At 39.6% G+C, this 22,351-nt stretch overlaps 1 protein-coding gene across 1 annotated transcript in view; it reads right to left on the bottom strand.

Annotated features, from left to right (window-relative positions):
* LOC138145738 (connector enhancer of kinase suppressor of ras 2-like) overlaps positions 1–22,351 on the bottom strand; it is a 558,854-nt gene that overhangs the window by 250,875 nt on the left and 285,628 nt on the right. The window contains exon 6 of the mRNA XM_069067369.1: positions 16,623–16,742. Coding sequence (XP_068923470.1) covers positions 16,623–16,742 — 120 coding nt within the window. The remainder of the gene's footprint in view (positions 1–16,622; positions 16,743–22,351) is intronic.

The following is a 22,351-nucleotide window of genomic DNA, read 5'->3' as shown; positions in this document are numbered from 1 at the left end:
TTCCTTCCTCAATTTGTAACAGACAAAATCAGAATCCTCATAATTCAGAAGGATGAAGTTATACTGAGAAATAAATGACATCATGATAAAGACATCTAAAATGTCTTCACATGGCAGTCAGGTTGAATCAATGATTTCATGATCAAATATAGAAAGGGAGGAGCAAAATCCAGAATAAAACTAGCGTAAGACTTTATTACATTCTACTCTAGTCTGAATGTTAATTATTCACTTTTGGCCAACATTCAGCAAATTAAAACCACAAGGAAAAAAAATTTACATTGGGGCCCAAATTATCCCATTTTTCTAGCTACAGTGTGCAAATAAACTGGATAATTGCCAGATCTACACTCTGTGCTGGCCAGACAGTCTTTGTGTGGTAATAGGCAAGGTCTTTGTATCCATAAATTAGGCTATATTTGCTAGCTTGGTATTAATCACAGTTGCCTTAGTTACACGGAGTAAACCAAAAGATCACCTCCATTATTATTCATTTTTTGTTGAAATCCTACAAAACACCTCCAATTTGTCCTCCATCTTCTTGTCGCTCCCACAAAGGAAACAGAAACAAGTTGATCTCTTCCAAGAAATGAAAAATAACAAACTTTTAAAATAGCATCATCAAAAATTTAAGAGAAATGAGTCCAAGTGACTTTGTCAGAATCTGTCCCTCCTCTTCTTACTGCAGTAGTACACTGTTTCAAAGCTGTTTAAAAATGGGCATGTAGGTGTTTTGGAAATAGTTATGTTTACTCTCCTAATTCTGACACACAAGAAATAAATTTTCCACTTCAGAAGACAAACTCAGTTAGGGGATTACAACACAGAAAAAAAATATTTGTTCATAAAGGTAGATCTCCTCCACAATATTCCCTGCTCCTCAAAATCCCTTTGAACAGTGGTAAGATTTAAGGACAAATATGTGTTGTACTTAAACAGATGGCACATCAAATCACCTCTGTTGTAGTGGGAACATTTGTCATCAAGGCTCCTGTCCAGTGGACTGTCAGAGCCTGCTTGGCTACCGAAACTGATAATATAAGAGGTACACAATTCATTTGAGTTCACCAGAGCAATAGCTGCTCTGAACATCTACCAGGGACTGCCTGTCTGTCAGTGTGAGAAGACTCTGACACTTACAGAAACAGTTTGGAAAGGAGAGTCTACTCCTGGACTTCTGGGAGAATTAATGTGGATTTTAAAGTATACCCTTAGAAAGAAGTAGCAGAAGCTCTGGGCTGCATCTAGAATGGAATTTCAGAATCTTTTTAAAAGAACAACAGAAAGAGGTGCTTTCAAAAAATATGACCAAAGCAAAGCCACACACTAGAGAGGGTTTCAATACACCAGTTTGCAACAAGGAAATCGATTCTACTAGGGCTCACATTGAGACTATCTGTAAACATCTTGATGTATGATTTTCTCTTTATGGAATATTAGTTTGGGGGCCTTAGAATTCACTCTCTTCTTTCAAGGATTAAGGAAGACTGACAGAAAATATATTCGACTGAGAAAAATGTATGATGACATGCCTACAATTGGTAGTGACCCAGATTTTCCAAGGTCCTCCACAATTTTCTTAGAAAATGTTTGCTCACTTGCTGAACGTTAACAACTATACTTGCAAGATTTTCCCTTTGGCTAATTACATTTATCTGCACATACGACTGTTTGACATACATGGGCATATTAGTGAAAAAAACTGGTGTATGAAGAAGAATCACTGAAATCTCCAAAAATATCCTACAGACTCAAAGACTAGAAGGAGATCAGATGTGACAAGTCCAACTCATGCTTAACAAGCAATCTCCCCTACGAGATCCACAGGTGATCATACAGTTTCCACCTATTCCTAGAGACTCAATGTCATCCTTAAGTCAGACATTCGATTGACAATAATACAGGATCAGTCTTAATGAGTATCTTTGGCACAGTCAGGAGGACAACAATGAATTCTGAGTGTCCAAACAAAAATCTATACAACGTTAATGAAATACTGGATTCTTTGCTCCCAAGGTAGCTACACAGACTGACATTTCCCCCAAAGGAGAAAGACTGTTAGAACTCAGAACATACAATAAACAGATTGAGAATTTATGGAAATTTTTTTTTCAAACAGATAAACTTCATTTCACAAAGTGATCATAAAAACTGAAGAAATGTACACATTGCTGGATTTTTCAAATGTAACTGAAAGCAGTTTATCTGAGGACAGAGCCTATGTATGACCAAATTAAGACTGAAGAGTGAGATTCCAAAGTGCTCGGTGGGCGATAATCATATGAATTTGATCACATATCAACAAAGGAACTGAATAAACAGCAGATTAATATGAGGGGTTTATGACGGCAGTTCAGGGTCAGGTCATTCCAAGAGATTATCAAGAACTTACCCATAAGGAGCCTAGACTTGTCAATCAATGCAAATCATGCCAAGAAGTGACAAAAACCGTATAGCACTTGCAGGCCGGCAAAAAGGGAACATCTACTTGATATCTAGACAGGCACAATCACGCAGCTCAACTATGACACTGGAAATTCAATATTCTTTATAAAGAGAAGTCAACTTCAATAGAACTGGCACATCCCTATAGACATAACTGATGCCTACAACAGCCCAGGGAACGTTGATCCCTAAAAATGGAGGAATAATATTTTAATAGATGTTGCCATATCAAATACTTTTAGTCTCCAAACTCCATGGAATGAAAAGTTTTTGAAATACAGAGTAGCAGAAGGTAAAACTATATGTGTCATTCTTATTGTCCTGTATAGTACTGGAGTCATATAGAAGAGGTTTTTGGTAAATCTATAGAAGATAAGCTTATATCTCAATACCATTATTCAATTACAAAAAAGCAGACATTTTATCTACCTGTGTAATAGTCTATACAACATTAAACATGAGAATAATAGCAGGATAGCAACTATGCTTGGGCCATTTCTCTCCAATCTCTATCAAAAAGGATGAGAATGAAATAATAATAGTAAATATTAGAAAATTTTTCTTTAGTGTACGGAATTCTCCTATTTTGAATGGGAGACTGAAAGCAAATATGGTATCTCCTTAAGAATCAGGTAGTTGTAATGGTAATGTCATTTGAATTTGAAGATCCCTTTGTTTTGGCTAAAGTAGCAGGTACTTAGCACTTAGTAACTGATCAAGGCTCTGTTGGGGAAACAGAAGGTATGAACTCCTGTCTCCTGTTACTGATGTAACAGGAAGGGGTTGGCTGAAACAGGAAGCTAATGCTGTGTGTATATAAGGAAAAGCCTGAGAGGCACAGGCAGAATTTCTTGGGACCAGCATCTGGTGACAGAGCAGCTACAGAAGAGAGAATGGAGAACCAAGCCAGAATTTCCTGAGAACTTGTGGTGGTGGAGCTTCTTTTGAACAGGAGCCCAGGAGCCCAGAATCTGGAGCCAAGAGCCCAGGAGCCAGGAGCCCAGAGCCCAGAGCCCAGGTGACTGAAGAAGCATGACTGGAATGCTGAGACTTTGTTTGTGGCTTGCTTGAGCCTTGAATTCCCTGGAGCAGAAATTGTGAAGGATCTGACATGGACCAGACCCTGTGAACTTCAGTGTGGAGCAGGACCCAAGCACTCAGGAAGCTGGACAAAGAACTGGGAGCTGTCTGCCAGTGAACCCAGGTGACAGTCTGGTGAATCCTGGTAGAATCTGGGACCATGGAAGGGGATCCAGGGAATCTGAGAACTGGCCCCAAGTCAAGATGAAAAGACCTCTCCTTGGATACTGAGTAATAATGAAATTGTAGTTTACTAGTGACCTAGGGGTAGTCTGTATTTTCTATAGTACTTAGTGATTAATTATACTTAGTAATTGAATAAGACTTTGCCCCATGAGTGGAAGACTTTGACTATTGTACTTTGAGATGACCGTTCTTTGTTCTAAATATTGTGACCACTTTGGTGAAAACTATGTGGCCATTTTAATGATAAGCTGTTTGTGAATAAATTGTAATATTGTGAATGCTGTACCTTGATTTTCTGTGAAAGTTTTGCTTTGATTTGTTATAGAATAAATAGAGTGTTCACTATACTGTAGGATCAGAATCTGAAAAGCTGTTCACAGTAGCAGTCCTCTGGAAAGCTTCTGTGCATGGCATTACAGTAGTTAAGGGCACAGTTTCCAGATTTAGCATCTTGAGCAATTTTAAGCTAATAGTTTCTCTCACCATTTGCTTTAGAGTTGCACAAACTGTCACTGAACTCAAAAGAAGTAGGAAATCAATTTCTATGACAGAACTTGGTTTAGATAATTCTAAACAGGGAAAAAGTCAGATATATGTTAATTTAAACAAACACAAAGCCATCTTTCCCACAGACCTGATTTTTTACAGTTGTAATACCTTGGTCCAGCAACACTAGTGCACTTGCTACTTCATGGTTCACCTAAGTGTGTTTTAAGTCTTTGATCGCTGGGTAATATGTGTAGGTTGCCTTAAAACCATGAGAACAATCATTAACATGGTAAATACTCAAAGAAAAGATTTCTATGAAAATGAATCATAGTATGTGAGCTATGTTTCATATTTAGTCAACAGTTATAAAACATCTTTGGACTAAAAAGTATCATAATAACTTTCCCCCTAGGCTCCAGAACTTATATGTAGGGTTTTAAATTCTATTCTTTAATTAATTTAAAATGCATTTTAGCTCTGTTCATTTTGAAATTAAAAAAAATAAAAGTGGCTAAAATATGAATTGTCTTCTCTTTCTCTCTCTCCTCTAAAAAAGTACTTTGGATTTAGGTGGGCCAAATGCTTGGAGGTCTTTCAGAGATGATGTTTCATTGAAGGGCTACCAATTCAGATAAGAACAAAAAAGATAAGCAAAATTTGAGGGACTTTGAGAAAAATACATTTTTGGTAGTAGATGGGATCTCTGTCTTTCTATTGCCATTTTGAAAGAGAAGAGACAGCATGTTGCACTGGTTGTTCAGTCTTTTTTTAGTCATATCTGAACCTTTTTTCCTTTTGGAGGACAATTGGGGTTAAGTAACTTGCCCAAGGTTACATGGCTAGTTTTTTTGTGTGGGTGTTAAGTGTCTGAGGCCGGAACCAAACTCGGGTCCTCCCGACTCCTGGGCTGGCACTTTACTCACTGTGCCATCTAGCTGCCCCATATCTGAATCTTTGCAACCCTATTTGGGGTTTCCTTGGCAAAGATACTGGAGTGGTTTGCCATTTCCTTCTCCAGCTCATTTGACAAATGAGGAAACTGAGGCAAACAGGGTGAAGTGACTTGCCCAGGGTCACACAGCTAGGAAGTGTCTGAGGCCAGATCTGAACTCAGGAAGATGAGTCTTCCTGACTCTAGGCCCAGTGCTCTGTCTACTATGGTGCCCCCTAAGAGCACTGAATTTAGAGTCAGAGGACGTAGGCTCAAAACCTGACTGTGTGAGTTGAGGCAAATCACTTCTCTGGGCATTAGTTTCTTCATTTATACAATGAGATGATTGGACTAGACATTCTCTAAGGTCTCTTCCAGCTCTAAATCTATGATTTCATTAACAATTTATTGAATATTTACTATTTGCAAGACACCATGGTAGAAACTAATTTTCAGAGGAGTAAAAATGACCCATCCACCATCTCTGTGCCTTTGCACTATTTCTCACCTCTGGCTTCCTGAACATCTCACTTCTGCTTAGATGTAGCACCACCTTCTACGTGGAGCCTTTTCTGATCTCCACAATTGTCAGATCCCTTCCCTCATTAATTCTCTTTTATTTACTTACCTTCAATTAATTTGTATTTGCTTTCTTTATATTTATTTCACATATATATGTATGTATGTGGCTGTGTGTGTCTGCTTTTTCTTTCTTTGTATGTTCGGCACAGTACCTGGTATGTAACAGGAGCTTAATAAATGCTCATTATTTCACTTACTAAGGCAGCCCTTACAAATATTTTCATGTCTCTTCAAACCTCTCATGGCTTCCCACGTCCTTCCACCTTCTCATTGGAGAACCTTGCTCCATATTTTAGTGAGGCCATTCACCAAGAACCCTCTCTTCTTCCTTCCTTCTTGTCTCACATCGGCCCAATGCCTTCTGCCAGTATCTCCTCATTCTCTCCTGTTTCACATGAAGATGGACTGCTTCCCTTTACCAAGGCCAACCGCTCCACATGCACAAATGATCTCCTTCCATTCCATCTCCTCCAGCAGACTGCACCCTCTATCACACCCATTCCCTCACTTATCTTTAATCTCTCCCTGTGTAATGGCTGCTTCCCTACTGCCTTACAAACATTTTCATTTTTCTTCCATTCTCAAAAAATCCTCAGCAGATCCTTCCATCCCCACTATCATCCCATATTTCTCCTTCCTTTTGTGGCTACATTCCTTGGGAAGGCTGCTACTTACAAAAGGTGCCTCCACGTCCTTTTCTCTCATTCTTTTTTAAACTCCATAGTCTGACTTCCAGTCTCAAAATTCAACCAAAATTGCTCTCTCCAAAGTTCCCAGTGATCTCTTAGTTGCCAATTCTAATGGCCTTTTCTCAATGCTCATTCTTGACCTGTATGCAGCCTTTAACACTGTTGATCACCTTTTTCTTGACACTCTCTTCTTTTTAGGTTTTCAAGATATTACTCTCTCCTGGGTCTCCTCCTCCCTGTCTGACCACTTCTTTTCAATCTCTACTGGTGGATCTTCATTCAGGTCACACCCACTAACTGTAGGTGTCCCCAGGGCCCTCTCCCGGGCCTCTTAGCTTCTCCTTTATTCCCCTTTATTCTCCTTTATTTCCCTTGGTGATCTCATCATTTCTCTTGGATGCAATTATCTCTATACTGATGATTCTCAAATCTACTTACCCAGACCTAACCTCCCTGCTGACCTCCAGACTTACACCTCCAACTGACTACTAGACATGTTGAACTAGATGTCCTGGAGACATCTTATACTGAGCGTGTCCAAATTGAACTCATTACCTTTCTCACCAAACCTTCCCCTTTCCAGACTTCCCTATTAGTACTGAGGGTACCACCATTGTCCTGCAAGCCCAGGCTCACAAGCTACGTGTTATACTTGACTCCTCACTCTCACTCATGGCCTATATACAATCTGTTGCCAGGGCCTGTTGATTTTGCCTTTGTACCATCTCTCAAATGGCACTCTTCTCTGATACCACCAATACTGCTACCAGCCTAGGATGGGCCCTTATCTCCTCAGGTCTAGATCAGAGCAGGAGCCTGCTGGTTGGGCTGTGTGATGTAAGTCTCTCCTCATTCTAGTTCATTCTCTACTCAGCCACCAAAATAATTTTTCTAAGCTGCAGTTACAGTCACATTTCTTCCCCCCACCCCCACAAGCTCCAGGGGCTTCCTATCACCCCTAGGATCAAATACAAAATGCTCTGGCATCTGAAGCCCTTTATAATCTAGCTCCTCCTTTTACCTTTCCAGTCTTCTTACAGCACCCTCCTCACCTGTTCCAGTGACACTGGCCTCCTCACTGTTCTTCCCCAAATATCTTCCATCTCCCAACCCTAGGCATTTTCACTGGTTGTCTCTTATGCCTGGAATGATCTCCCTTCTCATCCCTGCTTCCTGGCTTCCCTGGCTTTGGTCAGGTTCTAGTTTAAATCCCACTTCTTTTTTTTTTTGCTTTTTGGAGGGCAATTGGGGTTAAGTGACTTGACCAAGGTCACACAGCTAGTAAGTGTTAAGTGTCTGAACTCAGGTCCTCCTCACTCCAGGGATGGTGCTCTATTCATTGTACTACCTAGCAGCCCCCAAATCCCACCTTTTACAGGAAGCTTCTCCTGAGTCCCCTTCATTCTACTGCCTTCTCTAGTTGATTATTTCCTGTTTATTCCATTTCTGGGTCATTTATACACAGTTGTTTGCATGGTGTCTCCCTGCAGTGACTGACTTTTGTCTTCCTGCAGTGACTGACTTTTGTCTTCCTGCAGTGACTGACTTTTGTGTTCCTTTGTATCCTGCAGTACCTAGTATAGAGGAAGGCTTGCATAATGTTTATTTACTGACTGGTTTGTTGATTGAACTAGATTTAAATGTGAGAGTAAATAGCATCAACCCACTTAACTCAAATAGAGTTTTTTTGAAAACAACGAAAAAAAGAAACTATTTTATAGACACATGTGAAGAGGAAAAAGGATATTTGTATTTTTCTCCTGTCAGTTGGATATACATTGAAAATCTAAATAAAACATCTATATTCCTCACAATTTGACTTGCAAAGATAAGATTTGACCTGGCTGACTAATTCACACTCTGGTGGTTTGTATCAGTCCCTGAGGAGGGAACACCCCCACCCCATGTTCTCTACCCCAATGCTGGCCAGTGGCAGCCCTGCCAAAGTCAGGATTTGCAAAGCATCTGTTGAAAGTTGATTTCATGGAAAATTACATGTTTTCAGCCAAAGGGAACGTCTGTTTGGGGCTCAGCTGCCTGAGTGTTTCTGCTTCTGATCAGGGCCATTTCTGAACAGTTAATTCCAGGGAACAGAAATTCAACTTTTTTTTTTTAATTAAAATTGCTGAATCAAACTATCCGGCTCATCTTGGTCAAGAGCTATCCTGAATATCTAGTTGAGTCAGCTCAGGATCACAAAATTAGAAATCCCCCCTTCCTATCTCCCACCCCATCCATCTCTAAAAGTCAACAGACTAGGTGGCTGCTTCTGTTGTCACTAATATGACAACAGACATATCCATATTTTCAGAGAACTAACCAGAGGGTCCCACATGGGTGTGTAGTTAATACCGTTTGAAGCAAAATGAAGTGAAACTGACCTGGACAGGCTTTTAGTGCACCAAGCTCAAGCGTCCAAAGCGTCCCACCTTAAGTGTGAGCTATTGTCAAGAACAGCTTCAGATACTGCCAATTTCCGACAGCTCACAGGGCTTCAGGCACATCTGCCTCACCTAGCCTAGCTCCTATGGGGAGCTTCTCAGGGTCATTGTTTGAAGGGCTGCGGCAGGAAAGTACAAGAAGAACACACAGCAAGCCCTGTGCCTTTGATAATTACTTGATTCCTCTCCAGAGTCAGGCCATGGGTAGACAGACAAAACATCAACCGCATGATGCCAAGCCTTTCTTCCCTGAACAGAGAATGAAATGCCAAGTAGGGGGGAAATTTGGGGACAGGCTGTTATTCACCAGAGAGACACTTTTCTTATTTAAAAAGAAATATTATTTGAACCCTAGTTTCTAACACTGATAACAAAAAGTTTATGCTTTATATAATACTTTAAGGTAAGTTCAATTCATTGTGCTCTAGTGGACGGAAAGCTGGCCTCCAAGCCAGGAAGTACCACCTGTAACATATTATTGGCTCTGTGACTTAACCTCACAGTGATCTGACCAGATAGATTAAAGCCAGCAGGCTGCATGCAGACCAGAACACTCTTTAATGTGGCCAGAACTAGATGAAGATGTAGTTTCTATCTGATTTTAATGTGTTGATGTATTAATAAAAAAGAAATATATAAAAGTGTGGTTTTGAAATCGACGTAAGGCCCACAGAGATACTTATGTGGAGTGTATCTGAGGCCCCAGGTAGCAGAGAAGGTGAAAGGGAAAGTCTTCACCTGGGACTTCCTGAGAGTATGAAACCAGAGCTCTAGGCCCTATCCCTAATCCTTTTACATATTTGATACAACATGCTGAGCTGGAGAGCATACACGCTCATTCCCTTTAAAGATGAGAAAGCCGATGCTAGACAGTCTAAGTGACTCACCCAAGTTTACATAGCTAATAAGCCAGAACTAAAATCCAATCTTCTGACTCCAAGTCCAATATTCTTTTCCACGTACTATGATTACCTACGCAATGTACGAAAGGCTCAAGACTGCTATTTATTAAAATCCAGCTGGGGTTAGGCCTGCTGAACTCCACCCCCGTTCAGGTGGTGAGCCCAGGAAATACAGTTGGGGTGTAGTGTTTGCCAAACCAAGCATTACTTTTATCTGTAAATCCATTGCCAAATTATTGTAATGTTGCATAGCAGAGCTAACAAATGCTTTTACGTTATTTGGGGTTCTGAATTAGTCACACAGACAACCAGGAAATAGCCTACATAAGTATGCTGTTTCCCAGTGTGTGAATATCTTCACCATTAGCTGCTCGATCACCACCATCATTCGTATATTCGTAAGTGTTTTGAAGGATGACCAAGAACAAAGGATTTGCTCCTCCAGCATCTACTTATAGAACTATTAGCCTGAAACAGGACCTGAGCATTCTGGATATATTTGAGAAATCAAACCATGATTGTGGAGACAAAACTACATGGGAGCTGGTCCCAGAGGCGTTGCTTGTAGCCAGAAGGGGTTATTAGAGATGATGCCAATGTGCCCAAATATCAGCCTGGATGTGAGAGATCTCTGTTGGAAAGTGACTCCTATTGTTGGTGGCATATCCCCAAATGCTGTTGGATGGCTTGTTGGGCCACCTGAAGCATTCTGAATAGGACTGATGAGTGTAGTGTGAACTACAGCCTAAATTCTGGAAGCAGAGTGAAGGCCAGGGAAGAGAAGTCGCTTACTGATCCCCTCCCAAACAGGCAATATCCCAGACTGACAGACTGTGAGAGCTCAAAGAAACCTAAACCACTCACCCACCCACCATTTTACAAGTGGGAAAATGTAACAACTTGCCCGAAGTCACACAACCAGTAAACAGCAGCACAGACACTGGAATCTGAGTCTTCTGATCCAGGGATCTTTCCACCTTACCATGCTCTCTCCCTAATATTACAAAACTAAATACTGGGTGCCTTGTTATTGTCCTTCATTCTCAAAGAGGACCAAAATGACATCATTGTGACAGGGTCAAGGGACAGTGGGTCTGACTGTGGCTGATCAGACTAATGTGGGCTTAGAAGGCTCTGCCACAGGTCAGACACAAATAGTCCATGTGAACATTTAGAGTAGAGATGGCTCTAAATTTGTGAATCTCACATTTTTTGAGCTATTTTTATTCTGCTTTGCTCATATAACACAGTGCCTTCTTTGATGAGAACATGCTATGCTGTCTGGTCCTATGCTAGTATCTCCCACGCCTCACAATTGATTCTAAAGTTCTTCAAAGAGATCTTGAGAGTGTCCTTGTATCATTTCTGTTGACCTCTGTGTGAGAGCTTGCCTTGTGCTAGTTCTCCATAAAACAATCTTTTAGACAAATGTTTGGCATTTGAAAAACATGACGAGCCCATTGGAGTTGCACTCTCTTCAGTATGCTTTGAATATTTGGAAGTTCAGCTCAAAAAAGGACCTGAGAGTCTGGTACCTTATCTTACCAAGTGATCATCAGAATTTTCCTAAGACAATTCAAACAGAAGCGGTTCAATTTTCATGCATGACCCTGGTAGGCTGTTCAGGTTTCAAAGGCACACAACAATGACTTCAGCACAGCTGCTCTGTAGACCTTCAGTTTGGTAGACAACCTAATGCCTCTTCCCTCCCACACTTTCTTTTGGAGCCTCCCAGGCAATGCATGAATCAACCCCATCATCTGTGTGGACATCCATAGAAAGTATACTGCCAAGGTAAGTGAACTTTTCCATAGCATTCAAAATTGTTCATTTGCTATAACCAATGGTTCCACATATGGATGGGGTGGTGCTGGCTGGTGGAGAACTTCTATTTTCTTTGTGTTAATTGTCAGGGCAAAATTAGCACAAGCTAAGCAGAGAATCAATCCATACTCTGTTGCATTTCCACTGCAGAGGCACAATTGGCTGTAAATGAAAAGTCATGTACCAACTCTCCCTCCACTTTAGTCTTGGTTTGTAGCCTTTTCAAGTTAAATAATTTACTGTCAGTATGGCAGCTGACTTTAATGCTGTTTTCAGCTTTATGGAAGGAGTCTGACATTGCTGAAAACATTATGCTAAAAGGCATGGGAGCAAGCCCACAGCCCTGCTTCATTCCCCTGGTGATTAGGAAAACGTGAAAGCACCATCCATTATCCAGAACCTGGGCAAACATGCCATCACGAAACTGGCATACAATACTGATGAAATTTTCCAGGCAACCAAATTTTGCCATGATCTTCCATGAGCCCTCGAGACTGATAGTATTTAAGGCTGTGGGTCAGATCAATGAATGTTCTGCTCCTGGCTGTTGGGTAGATCACCATCTTCCAGGTAAGGATCAGCTGATTAAAGATGACTCTGGCAAGAATCTTGCTGGCAATGACTAAGAGATTTTCCCCACCCCTGTCCTGGTGAGTGCCATGAGACAACCTGTTTCCTTTTCCTTTATAGAGATGGATAATGGAAGCATCCTTAATCTCCTGGGGAATAACCTCCTCTTGCCATATAACCCAGAAGATTTCAGTCAGCTTTTGCATGAGCAGTGCACCCCTGCCTTGTAGATATTTGCTGAAATGGAATCCACACCAGGTGCTTTGCCATATGAGAGGAACATAATTGCATTCAAAACCTCTTTTTCAGTTGGAAGTTCAGCTAGAGAGGTATTGACTTCAACCTGAGGTATATATATATATATATATATATATATATATATATATAGTCAATGGCTTCAGCACTGGTTGATGGTGGTCTGTTGAGAACACTATGGAAGTGTTTAGCCAATCTCTCCAGGATCATGTCCTTGTTGCTAATCAATATGGCTCCATGAGCACAGAGTAGTTGAGATGCACCAAAGGTCTTTGGCCTGTAAATAGCCTTCAGGGCTATCACAGAAGTGCTTTGCATCGTTAGAGTATCAGCATAAAGCTGATTCTTATCTGCCTTCTTACTGAGCCAAGAATACTGAACCTTTCTAAACTTCACTTACACTTTACTTTTGATGGAGTTAAACACTGTCTTCTTAGAGATGTTCTGCTGGTAAACCTTGTGGAGTTCTCATTTTTTATTTAGTAGTTTCTAAATTTCCCCTTCACTGTCATCAAACCAATCCTGATGTTTTGGACCATATGAGTAAATGTGGTGCTGTACACCCAATCTCTGAAAGCTTCACACTCCTTTTCTGCTCTACAGTTGCCAACCGTGTCTTGGCTCAGTTTTACCTCCAAGTCAGCAACAAACTGTTCATGCAGGGAGAAGTGCTCTAATCTGTAGAAGTTGAATCTTCTGATAGCCTTGGGGCTGCCACTTTCTTTGAATTCTAAATGTTTAGCTTGGAAAGGATAAGTCCACAATCAGTCCAGCACTCTGCACCACACATTGCCTTCCTCACTCTCCTATCCTGTCTGTCTCTTCTCCTTACGATGACGTAACCTAGTAAATGCCCATGCTTGTTTCCAGGGTGCATTTAGGTAAGTTGAAGACAGTGCTGGCAATGAGAAAGTCATGAGACACACAAGTCTTCAGTAGTAAGTGACCACTGTTGCTTTGACTCCTTTCCTGCCAAGGACACCCTGTTGAAGTCACATACAATTATAAGTTTGTCCTCTTTTGACACATTGATGATGAGGGTCTCCAAGTCTTCACAAAATTTTTCTTTGACCTCATCATGGTGGGATCATACACACTGATGATAGCAGCAGGACACTTTGCTGCAAGGGGCAATCACATTGTCATGGGCCTTTCATTCACTCCTTTTGTTGACTAGATTCGATTTTATTGTGAAACTTATGCCAGCTTCACGGTACTCTTCATCATGGCAGCCACTCCAGAAAAATATGTATCCAGCTCCAACTTCAATAAGCTGACCTTCAGTTATCAGCCTTGCTTCACTCAGGCCTGCTATTTGCTGACACCTGCTGAGTTCTCTCACAACAAGAGCTGTTCATCTTTCAGGCCTATGGATTTCATGTTGTCCATAAGTGTGTGTACATTCCATGAACTGATGGTGAGTGGAATCATCTTTGAAAAAGCTTTTGTACATGTGTTTTGACCACAGGGTGGGATCCTTGTGTGCTATGGCAAGCAGGCAGGGTTAGGTAAATTTTTAGGGCACCTTTTCTAGCCTCTTCCGTGTGCCAGGAGGTTAGATGTTGCTGAAGCCCACTGCTGCTTTACTCCAGCAAGAAGATGACCCTATGGCCTGGGCTACCTGTGTACAGGGTTGTGACTACAGTCCCCAGTGTATCCACACCTTCTGTTTTTTATGGCAAGATAGTAAAATAGTTGAATTGTAAAATAATAAAATAATGAAATAGTAAAATGGTACGGGTAATGTCTTTGACCTGTGCATAAACTGAATTTAAGTGAGACAGAGTTACATGAAATTGCCAGCCTCACTCTCTCTTCCCAAGTTATCAGAGTCCATTGGCAAGACAAAAGTCAAGATGGCAAGTGATGGCTCAGGATGTAGTGAATGACCTTGGCTTCTTCAATGTTTCACCCAGTTATAAGCCTTCCACAGTGCCTGCTTCCACTGCCTTCCCAGCCCATTGGAACAAAATGTTCACACTCACCTATTCTGCCAGGGAAATCTTCACAAGTTTTCGATAGATGTCCCCCTAACTCACCAACAGGTTTGAGGCCCATCAGTTTCCCTCAGTTGGTTACTGGAGGAAGTAGCTAATGCTTTCCTTGACAGAGCTATCCTCTCTAGCACTTCTCTTTTTTTTCTTCTATGTAACCACTATTTAGAAGGTTTTCCTATTGGTGTTCTTTCTCTAAACACTATGGGGAATTATGTTGCACTCAAAGTTTTACAAAGTACTTTGCTCACAGCAACCCTACAAGGTAGATAATCTATTCTCTCCATGTAACAGATGAGGACACTGAGGCACAGAGTACTCAGGATCACTCAGCTAGTAAATGCAATAGAATCCAAGTCTCCTCCAATGCCATACAAAAATCTCACTACTTGACCATGCCACATCTTTCAAACCAACAAAGCAAAATGACTCTGGAATGGATATGAGTCGCAGGTATTGCTTCCTTTCCAGTCAGTACTGGCTTTGTATATTTGATTTTCTACTGGTAGAAAATGTGCCCGAATCTCTAAAACTGAGATCAGCTTGGGCTTCTTATTGTTTATTGTTTTGAAAAGAGACTTCAGGGGCGGCTAGGTGGCACAGTGAATAGAGCACCAGTCCTGGATTCAGGAGGACCTGAGTTCAAACCTGGTCTCAGACCCTTAACACACACACACAAACTAGCCATGTGACCTTGGGCAAGTCGCTTAACCCCAATTGCCCTCCAAAAAGCAAAAAAAAGATACTTCAATATAATATCCTTTTGGCATGTAGTTTAGAGTTTAATGATACCATCCACACAATTCAGTCATAAATTGACAAGTCTCTAAAAGGCTTGTCCATTTCTGCATAACCATTTCAGCCCAAATAAGTTGCTATAAAAAGTTCTAACCTCTGCAGCAAATCAGACCATCACACTGCAATTAAACATTCCATATGATTTTATCATTTCCATTATATGTATATATGATAAGAGGAGATTATCACAATAGAAGAAAATTATTCTAAGAAAACACATACAGAAATTAATAAGTGATATACTGTGTCTAGTCTTTCTGTTGGCTATAGAGAGAGCTACTTGAAGAAATCACCTGAAGTTCACAGAAATGCAAATATAATTAGAGAATCATGGAACTATTGGGCAGGAAAAGACATTGCAGATCACCTCTGGTCATTAATCATTTATTTTTACCTCACGGTCACTGGAGGATACATTACCATCTACTCCAAACCAATTCTACCAAAATTAAAATCTCTCTCATACTGAAGAAAACTAGCTAGGCAAAAACAACTGATACAGTGACCATATCTAATAACATATATAATTATCAAGTCCCTGCAGTTCCCTGCTACTCTGATAATAAAAGGAAGGTATATTTTGTTATCTGTCCTCTAGGGCCAAGAACTGCTATTATAATTATTGTTAAAATTCATTTCATTTTAATTTTCATGTTTGAATTCTCTCCTTCCCAGCTCCACTGAGAAAGAAAAAAAAAACCATTGCAAACATGTATAGTCAAGAAAGATAAATTTACATATTGGCCATGTCCAAAAAAAAAGCCTCAATCTGCACCCTGAATTAAAGTTAACTAACCCTAACTTTCTCTATGTGGAAGTTAATAACACATTTTATCATGAATCTTTTGGAAATATGGTTGGTCATTGTGTTGTTTAGAGTTTTCAAATTTTTCAAATTTGTTTGTATTTCTGATGTTATTGTAATTGCATAAATTGTTCTCCTATTTCTGTACACTCCACTCTGCATCCGTTCATAAAAGTCTTCTCAAGGTTCTCTGAAACCATTTCCTTCACCATTTCTTATAGCACAACAATATTGCATCACATTCATATGCCACAACTTGTTTAGCTATTACCCAACTGATGGGTACTCCTCTGTTTCCAATTTACCATCACAAAAAGAGTTGCTATAATATTTGTGTACATATGGATCATTTTTTTTCTTTTTCTTTGATCTCTTTGAGGCACAGACCTAGTAGCAATATCACTGGGTTAAATGGTATATAGAGTTTAATCACTTTGGAGGCATAGTTCCAAACTGCTTTCCAGAATGGTTGGACCAGTTCACAGCTTATTATAATTATTCAGAGTTAGGTTTCCTTTTTATGTTAACTTACCATTATGTTATACCTTAAAATAAGAAGAAAAAGAAAAAGAACCCATTTTTATGTCCACTCCAAAGCTTGTCTATTTCCATACTTTGTAAATTGACTTACCGGTCCCTCAATGGTTGTTGGGCTGTTGATGTAGACAACTTCTAAGTGTCCAGAGTGAGGTGATAGAGTATCAGAAGACAGAGAAATTATAGCCTCACAGATTCCAGTCAAACTTTTGCACTAGGATAAAGGAAAAAAAACAGTAACAGAAAGATGTGTGAGTTATCACATTAAAGTCATAAATGCAACATGACTAAAGGCCTAGCTTATATATAATAATAACACGTGAGCCTCAAGTGAATTGTGTCCCTACCGTGGTAGAATAACTGGCAGCTCAAATTTCTTTATTCATTTAATTCTGCGTTCTTTTTCTCTCCCAAACAAACCTGCCTGTTATACTTAATTTCACTAGCTATACTACAATATGGGATACAATCCAATAAATATCAGGGAGACTATTTTACTTGCTCGTTGGATGCCAGATGTATTCTTTCAGGCAACGAGGCAGAAAAAATGGGAGACTGAATTATGTGTGTAAGGCACAAAAATGATGCCTGTAAGTATAAAGACTTCACTGAATTCAATTTCCTAGGCCTCTCTGTCCTCTGGTGGGCAGGTGCAGTTGGATGGGCAGAGGTTAAGCATAACTACCTCTAGTAATATACATCCATCTACCTATACATTTCATCCTAGCTGCAAACATCTATTTATGATGGCTTCATTTCCAAAGCACTTCAAGTAGAGATTTACCTTTACTCCTTCCTTTTTACTTCTCCCTTCAGGGACAATGCTGTCATTTCTTTAAATTACTCTGAATTATGGCAAAGTACCTAAGGGAAATTCCTACAGAATGGGTTTTTAAAAGCACAATTAATTCTAATATCCTATTTGAAACAATATGTAAAATTTGATTCAGAAAAGTCAGTATCCAAAGTTATTAGAGTAAAAGTAAAGAGAAAAGAGGTCTAAATAATGGTCCACTGACCTAGCTTATGCCTATTCAGAACTTTGGAGGACAGGGGTCATATCTTATGTCGCTTTGGATAGCCAGCATTATTCAAAGACCTTTGTGTAGAGCAAGAACTTGTTTAATATTTGTTGTTGAAGATAACACAAAGTTAATTATTGGATGTTTTCACAGCACGGGCAAGATTCAATCTCATGTTGGCTTTAGGCAAAAATAAAGCTGGAGAAAAATCAAGGCTTTCAATTATTTAAGGACAGCAGAGTTGATGTCATTTGTGACTTCGTTTCCATATTCATGTCAGTATCAAATATCATTGCTATTTTACAACTTAGGCAAGTTTTCGTTTTAATAGGAGCACTTGCTATGGAAAATGATACATAAATGCATAAATTGATTGTTTTCTTTAGGTAGGCTCAGAATTTTGAGCCAGAAGGCACTCTAGAGATCATTTATTCCAATTTCTTCATTTTTCTTTCCAAATGTTTCTCTTTTTTATGAACTAATCATTAATAAACACAAAACTACAATATACAAACAATAAACAACAAGAGGATTGTGTGCGAGACTGTGAACTTTGGTTAAAAAAGTGTTTTATAAAAGATTTTATAAAATTTAATATGTTAGAAACAAAATTATTCTGTGACCCCTTCTGAGCTTTTGTTTTCTTCTTTTGTTTTTTTTTTTTTTGCTTTATCAATGCTATTTTCTTCCTTCCTTCCTTCCTTCCTTCCTTCCTTCCTTCCTTCCTTCCTTCCTTCCTCCCGTCCTTCCTCCCTCCCTCCCTCCCTCTCTCCCTCCCTCCCTCTCTTTCTCCTTTCTTTCTTTCTTTCTTTCTTTCTTTCTTTCTTTCTTTCTTTCTTTCTTTCTTTCTTTCTTTCTTTCTTTCTTTCTTTCTTTCTTCCTTCCTTTCATCTCTATTGCTTCCTATTAAGTCATCTTACCTTGTAACAGATATGTATAGTCAAACACAATAAATCAGTACATTGGCTGTTTCTGAAAATATAGGTCTCATTCTGAATCTCTAGTCCATCATTTCTCTGCCAAGAGGCAAGAGGTATACTTTATCATCAGTGTTTTGACAACTCTTATTTTACAGAGGAGGAAACATATATTTAAGACATAGAAGTAGCTTATCCAATGCCATATTGGTCATTAACGGTAGAGCCCAAGCTAGAATCCATACTTCTTGATTCTCAGCTCAATGCTCTTTCCATTACACCGTCAGCATGAGTTCACACCTCTAAAATGTGGGTCTGGAACTAAAAATCTTTAAGGTCCCTTCCACTTCTATAATTTTCTATTCTTTGTTATAAAATACTTATAAAACTGGACAGTTTACCTCCTTCTAGAATGATAGAAAACTGGTTTGTTGGAACACTTTACCTTACCTTCCAAGATGTCATCAGAAGGGTCTTTTTTGAAATATTCTCTAGTGAAAATAGCCAATTTATGGCTTTATTTTTGGGAAATGAAGTTCTAGAACCTTCCAAGTATAGGAAGTGATATTGGTAGCTTTTAGGAATTAGATCATGCAATAAAGAATGCAGGTTTTCTTTCCCATGTGGTCCCTCCTCCAGCCCTCACCTCTCTCCTAGTGCTTAAAGACTTCTGGTGTAAGATGTGTTCAAACATGCTCAAATATACTATCCCAGAAATAAATGAAAAGGCCAAGGCAAGAGTCAGCCTACCCTTTCCCTCCCCTCCTCACTACCATTCCCTATTCTGATAGTGACCTATTTGTAGACAGATCTATAAAGGCAGAGTTTGCTATTGAGAGCAGAGAGGAAGCTTCCACAAGGCAAGATTCTAAACCCAAAGTACTATTACCTCTTCAGATAAATACAATCACTTGCCAGATTTTTCCTGTTGCTGAGTTAAAATTGCCTGGGCCTTTTTTAATCAAACCATTCTATCTAGTTACTGTTTTATTTGAAATTATTATCAGATTTTTCTTTCTCCTTTGTTAGCATCTTCTCTCCAGTAAGCCAACTAGAAGTACAAAAAGGAAAGAATTCTCTATTGTTTTAAAAAATAAGCATTCATCAGTTTTATTCCACTCTTGTTTAGTCATTTTCAGTCATGTCTGACTCTCCATGGTCCCATTTGGGGTTTTCTTGGCAGAGACACTGGAGTGGTTTGCCATTTTCTTCCCCAGATGATTTTACAGGTGAGGAAATAGAGGCAAACAGGGTGAAGTGACTTGCCCAGGGTCACACAGCTAGGAAGTATCTGAGTTCAGATTTAAACTCAGGAAGACAAGTCTTCCTGACTCCAGGTCTGACAATTTATACATTGTACCACCTAGCTGCCCCTTTGTGCCCCTAATGAAAACCAATTAGGAATTGTAATGGACAATAAAAGTGATAAGATAATGGACTGAAGCTGTCAGAAATACCATTCTAAGGATGCCAAAGAGGATATTGTCAATAATGGAATCTGTCCCATTGGAACTCCAAAGGAGCAACAGAGTGGGAGACAGCAAAGAGTTACCATGCCTTGTGCTATCCTTAGCAGAACTCTGTCAGCATATGTTTCAGCAATGATGGCATCTTTTGGATAACAATAGAGGAAAAAAGCAAGAAAAACAAAAAGGAAAGAAAAAGCTTTTATCATTTTTCTGGCAATTCTGCCATCTCCAAATGGCTCAGTCTTTCTCTGGAACCACTAGAAGCCAAACAATTTGCAATATTCTCCAGATGGTTCCACTACAATGACACAAACACTACTCTGAATGTGTCCTGTATTTCACTTTAGGCTTATTCTTCAACAAGCCATAATTCATACCATTAGCTAAGCTAAGTAGTCACTAGCATTGATCTTACAGCATGACCCATGTTGTGCTGGTGGGAGTGATTTGAATAATGAAATAAAAAAGGCATCAGGAGGGCTGGCATTTGACATTGATGTGCCAATGTTATCATCTTTTCATTTGAAGGATAGGTGACTTCACATTCACACTTCTCCCTACCCACCCCCCCTCCCAACTCACTGTAGTGAAACTAGAGAATTAGTGAGAGTGAGGGGGGAAGTAACATGGAAAGAAAACAAGTGGTCAATAAGAAACCTTGACTTAATTGTACTTGGAACCTCTCTAGTTTATATCTTTTTTTTCACTTGTGAAATTGACTGGTGGGAGCGTGAGAATAATCTTGTTAACAGAATTATCTGCAGGACATGATTTAGCTAACCATCTATATAAACCCTCATGTTCCTGTTCCTTAGAAATGTCTTGTGTTAAAGAAACAGCCTGTGGATCTCAATTTCCCTAGACACTATGCTAACATTTCTCTTCTGCATATCTCTGGTTTTCATTATACTCATTCATCTAACCACTTAAGAACTCGCTCCTCTATTATTAGTAAAAAGAATTGTTTTATTAGGATTAGCCACCACCCACTCCCCCAACTAGCTTTCTAAATTAAAAGTCAAATTGAAATTTAAGCATCATAGTGTTGTGAATTGGCAAATTGACAAACAGGTTGGTCCTTGAAGCTATCCAAGTTCTACCAGAGCTACACTGAATGACTGACTGGGTCATCCTACTTCTTTGAGGCAATGAGACCAACTATAAGTCAGGGATAAGTAACATCTGCCTCAAAATCCCTTTACATTTTGTAGATGTTTTGGTTTCGATTTCATATTTAGCATTTTATAGGATGTAGGAAATGTCTAAGATTCTTGCTGTATGTTTCCCCAGTTGCTTTTATCCCCTAGGAAAAAGGTATAATCTGTCTAGGGGAACAGGAACTACTGTCAAAGACAACAAGAACAGCTTATTTTTTAATTCCTGGCTTATAGGTCTCTTATTTTATTTAGGAAACATTTGGTCATTGATAAGCAAATAATGGAATGACTTTGTTCTAAACATCAGTTAACTTTATAAGGAAGCAGAGTGTTAGATGTGGAGAACCTTGAGTTGAGACACTTAGCCCAACCACCTGCAGGATCACATCAAAAGCGAAAGGTAACCCAGGTAGACTTTTGGAGTTTGGTTTGAAAATGGCAAGTCAATATTCTATTCAGTCTCTCATTTTCACCCTGTGATGAAGCTCTCCTGAAAGTCACTGCAAACAAGTGCTGATGTTGATCGCTATCATAGCTATTTGTGAGCCTGATCTTCCCTACTAGACTGTGAGCTCCGTGAGGGCAGGAATCACAGCTTACTCATCTTGGTATCTCCGTAATTATGTAATATCATGAGCTCTTAATAAAATGTTGATTCATTTTCAATATACTGATGAAGAGACATGATTACTTCACTAGGGAAGGGGGACACTCTCTTTAAGATCATTGAAACTTAAAGCCGGATGGGAGCAGCTAGGTGGCACAGTGGATAGAGAGCGGGGCTTGGACTCAGGAAGACCTGAGTTCAAATCTGGCCACAGACACTAGCTAGATGACCCATGGCAAGTCACTTTACCCTGTTTTCCTCAGTTTCCTCATATGTAAAGATGACATTGAGAAGGAAATGGCAAACCTCTCCAGTATCTTTGCCAACAAAACCCCAAATGGGGTCACAAAGAGTCAGATGTGAAAAACAACTGAACAAAAATTTCTAAGTTAAAACCTTCCTATTGACAGAAAAGCCAGTGCTTAACATGATATATGCCCTTCTACAAACATGTGTGTGCTCTGATGCCCAACTCAAAGAGGGAAGGATTGCTTAAGATAGTTAGGACCTCCAAGTAACTTGACTTACTCCAAATAGTAATGCTGTTTTAAACCTTTTAAAAATTCATTTTTAATTCCAAAGACAATGCAGAAGATATTCAGAAGATTAATGCATGGAAGACAGAGAAGTGCTCTACTCCAAAGCTAGCTG

Source organism: Petaurus breviceps, unplaced genomic scaffold (genome assembly GCF_028583685.1).
Source record: "Petaurus breviceps papuanus isolate PSGF00001 unplaced genomic scaffold, PetGlider_PUasm1.0 90747, whole genome shotgun sequence".
In the NCBI taxonomy this organism is placed as follows: Eukaryota; Metazoa; Chordata; class Mammalia; order Diprotodontia; family Petauridae; genus Petaurus; species Petaurus breviceps.
The sequence above is the reverse complement of the archived record's forward strand: the minus strand, read 5'-3'. Positions and strand labels throughout refer to the sequence as shown.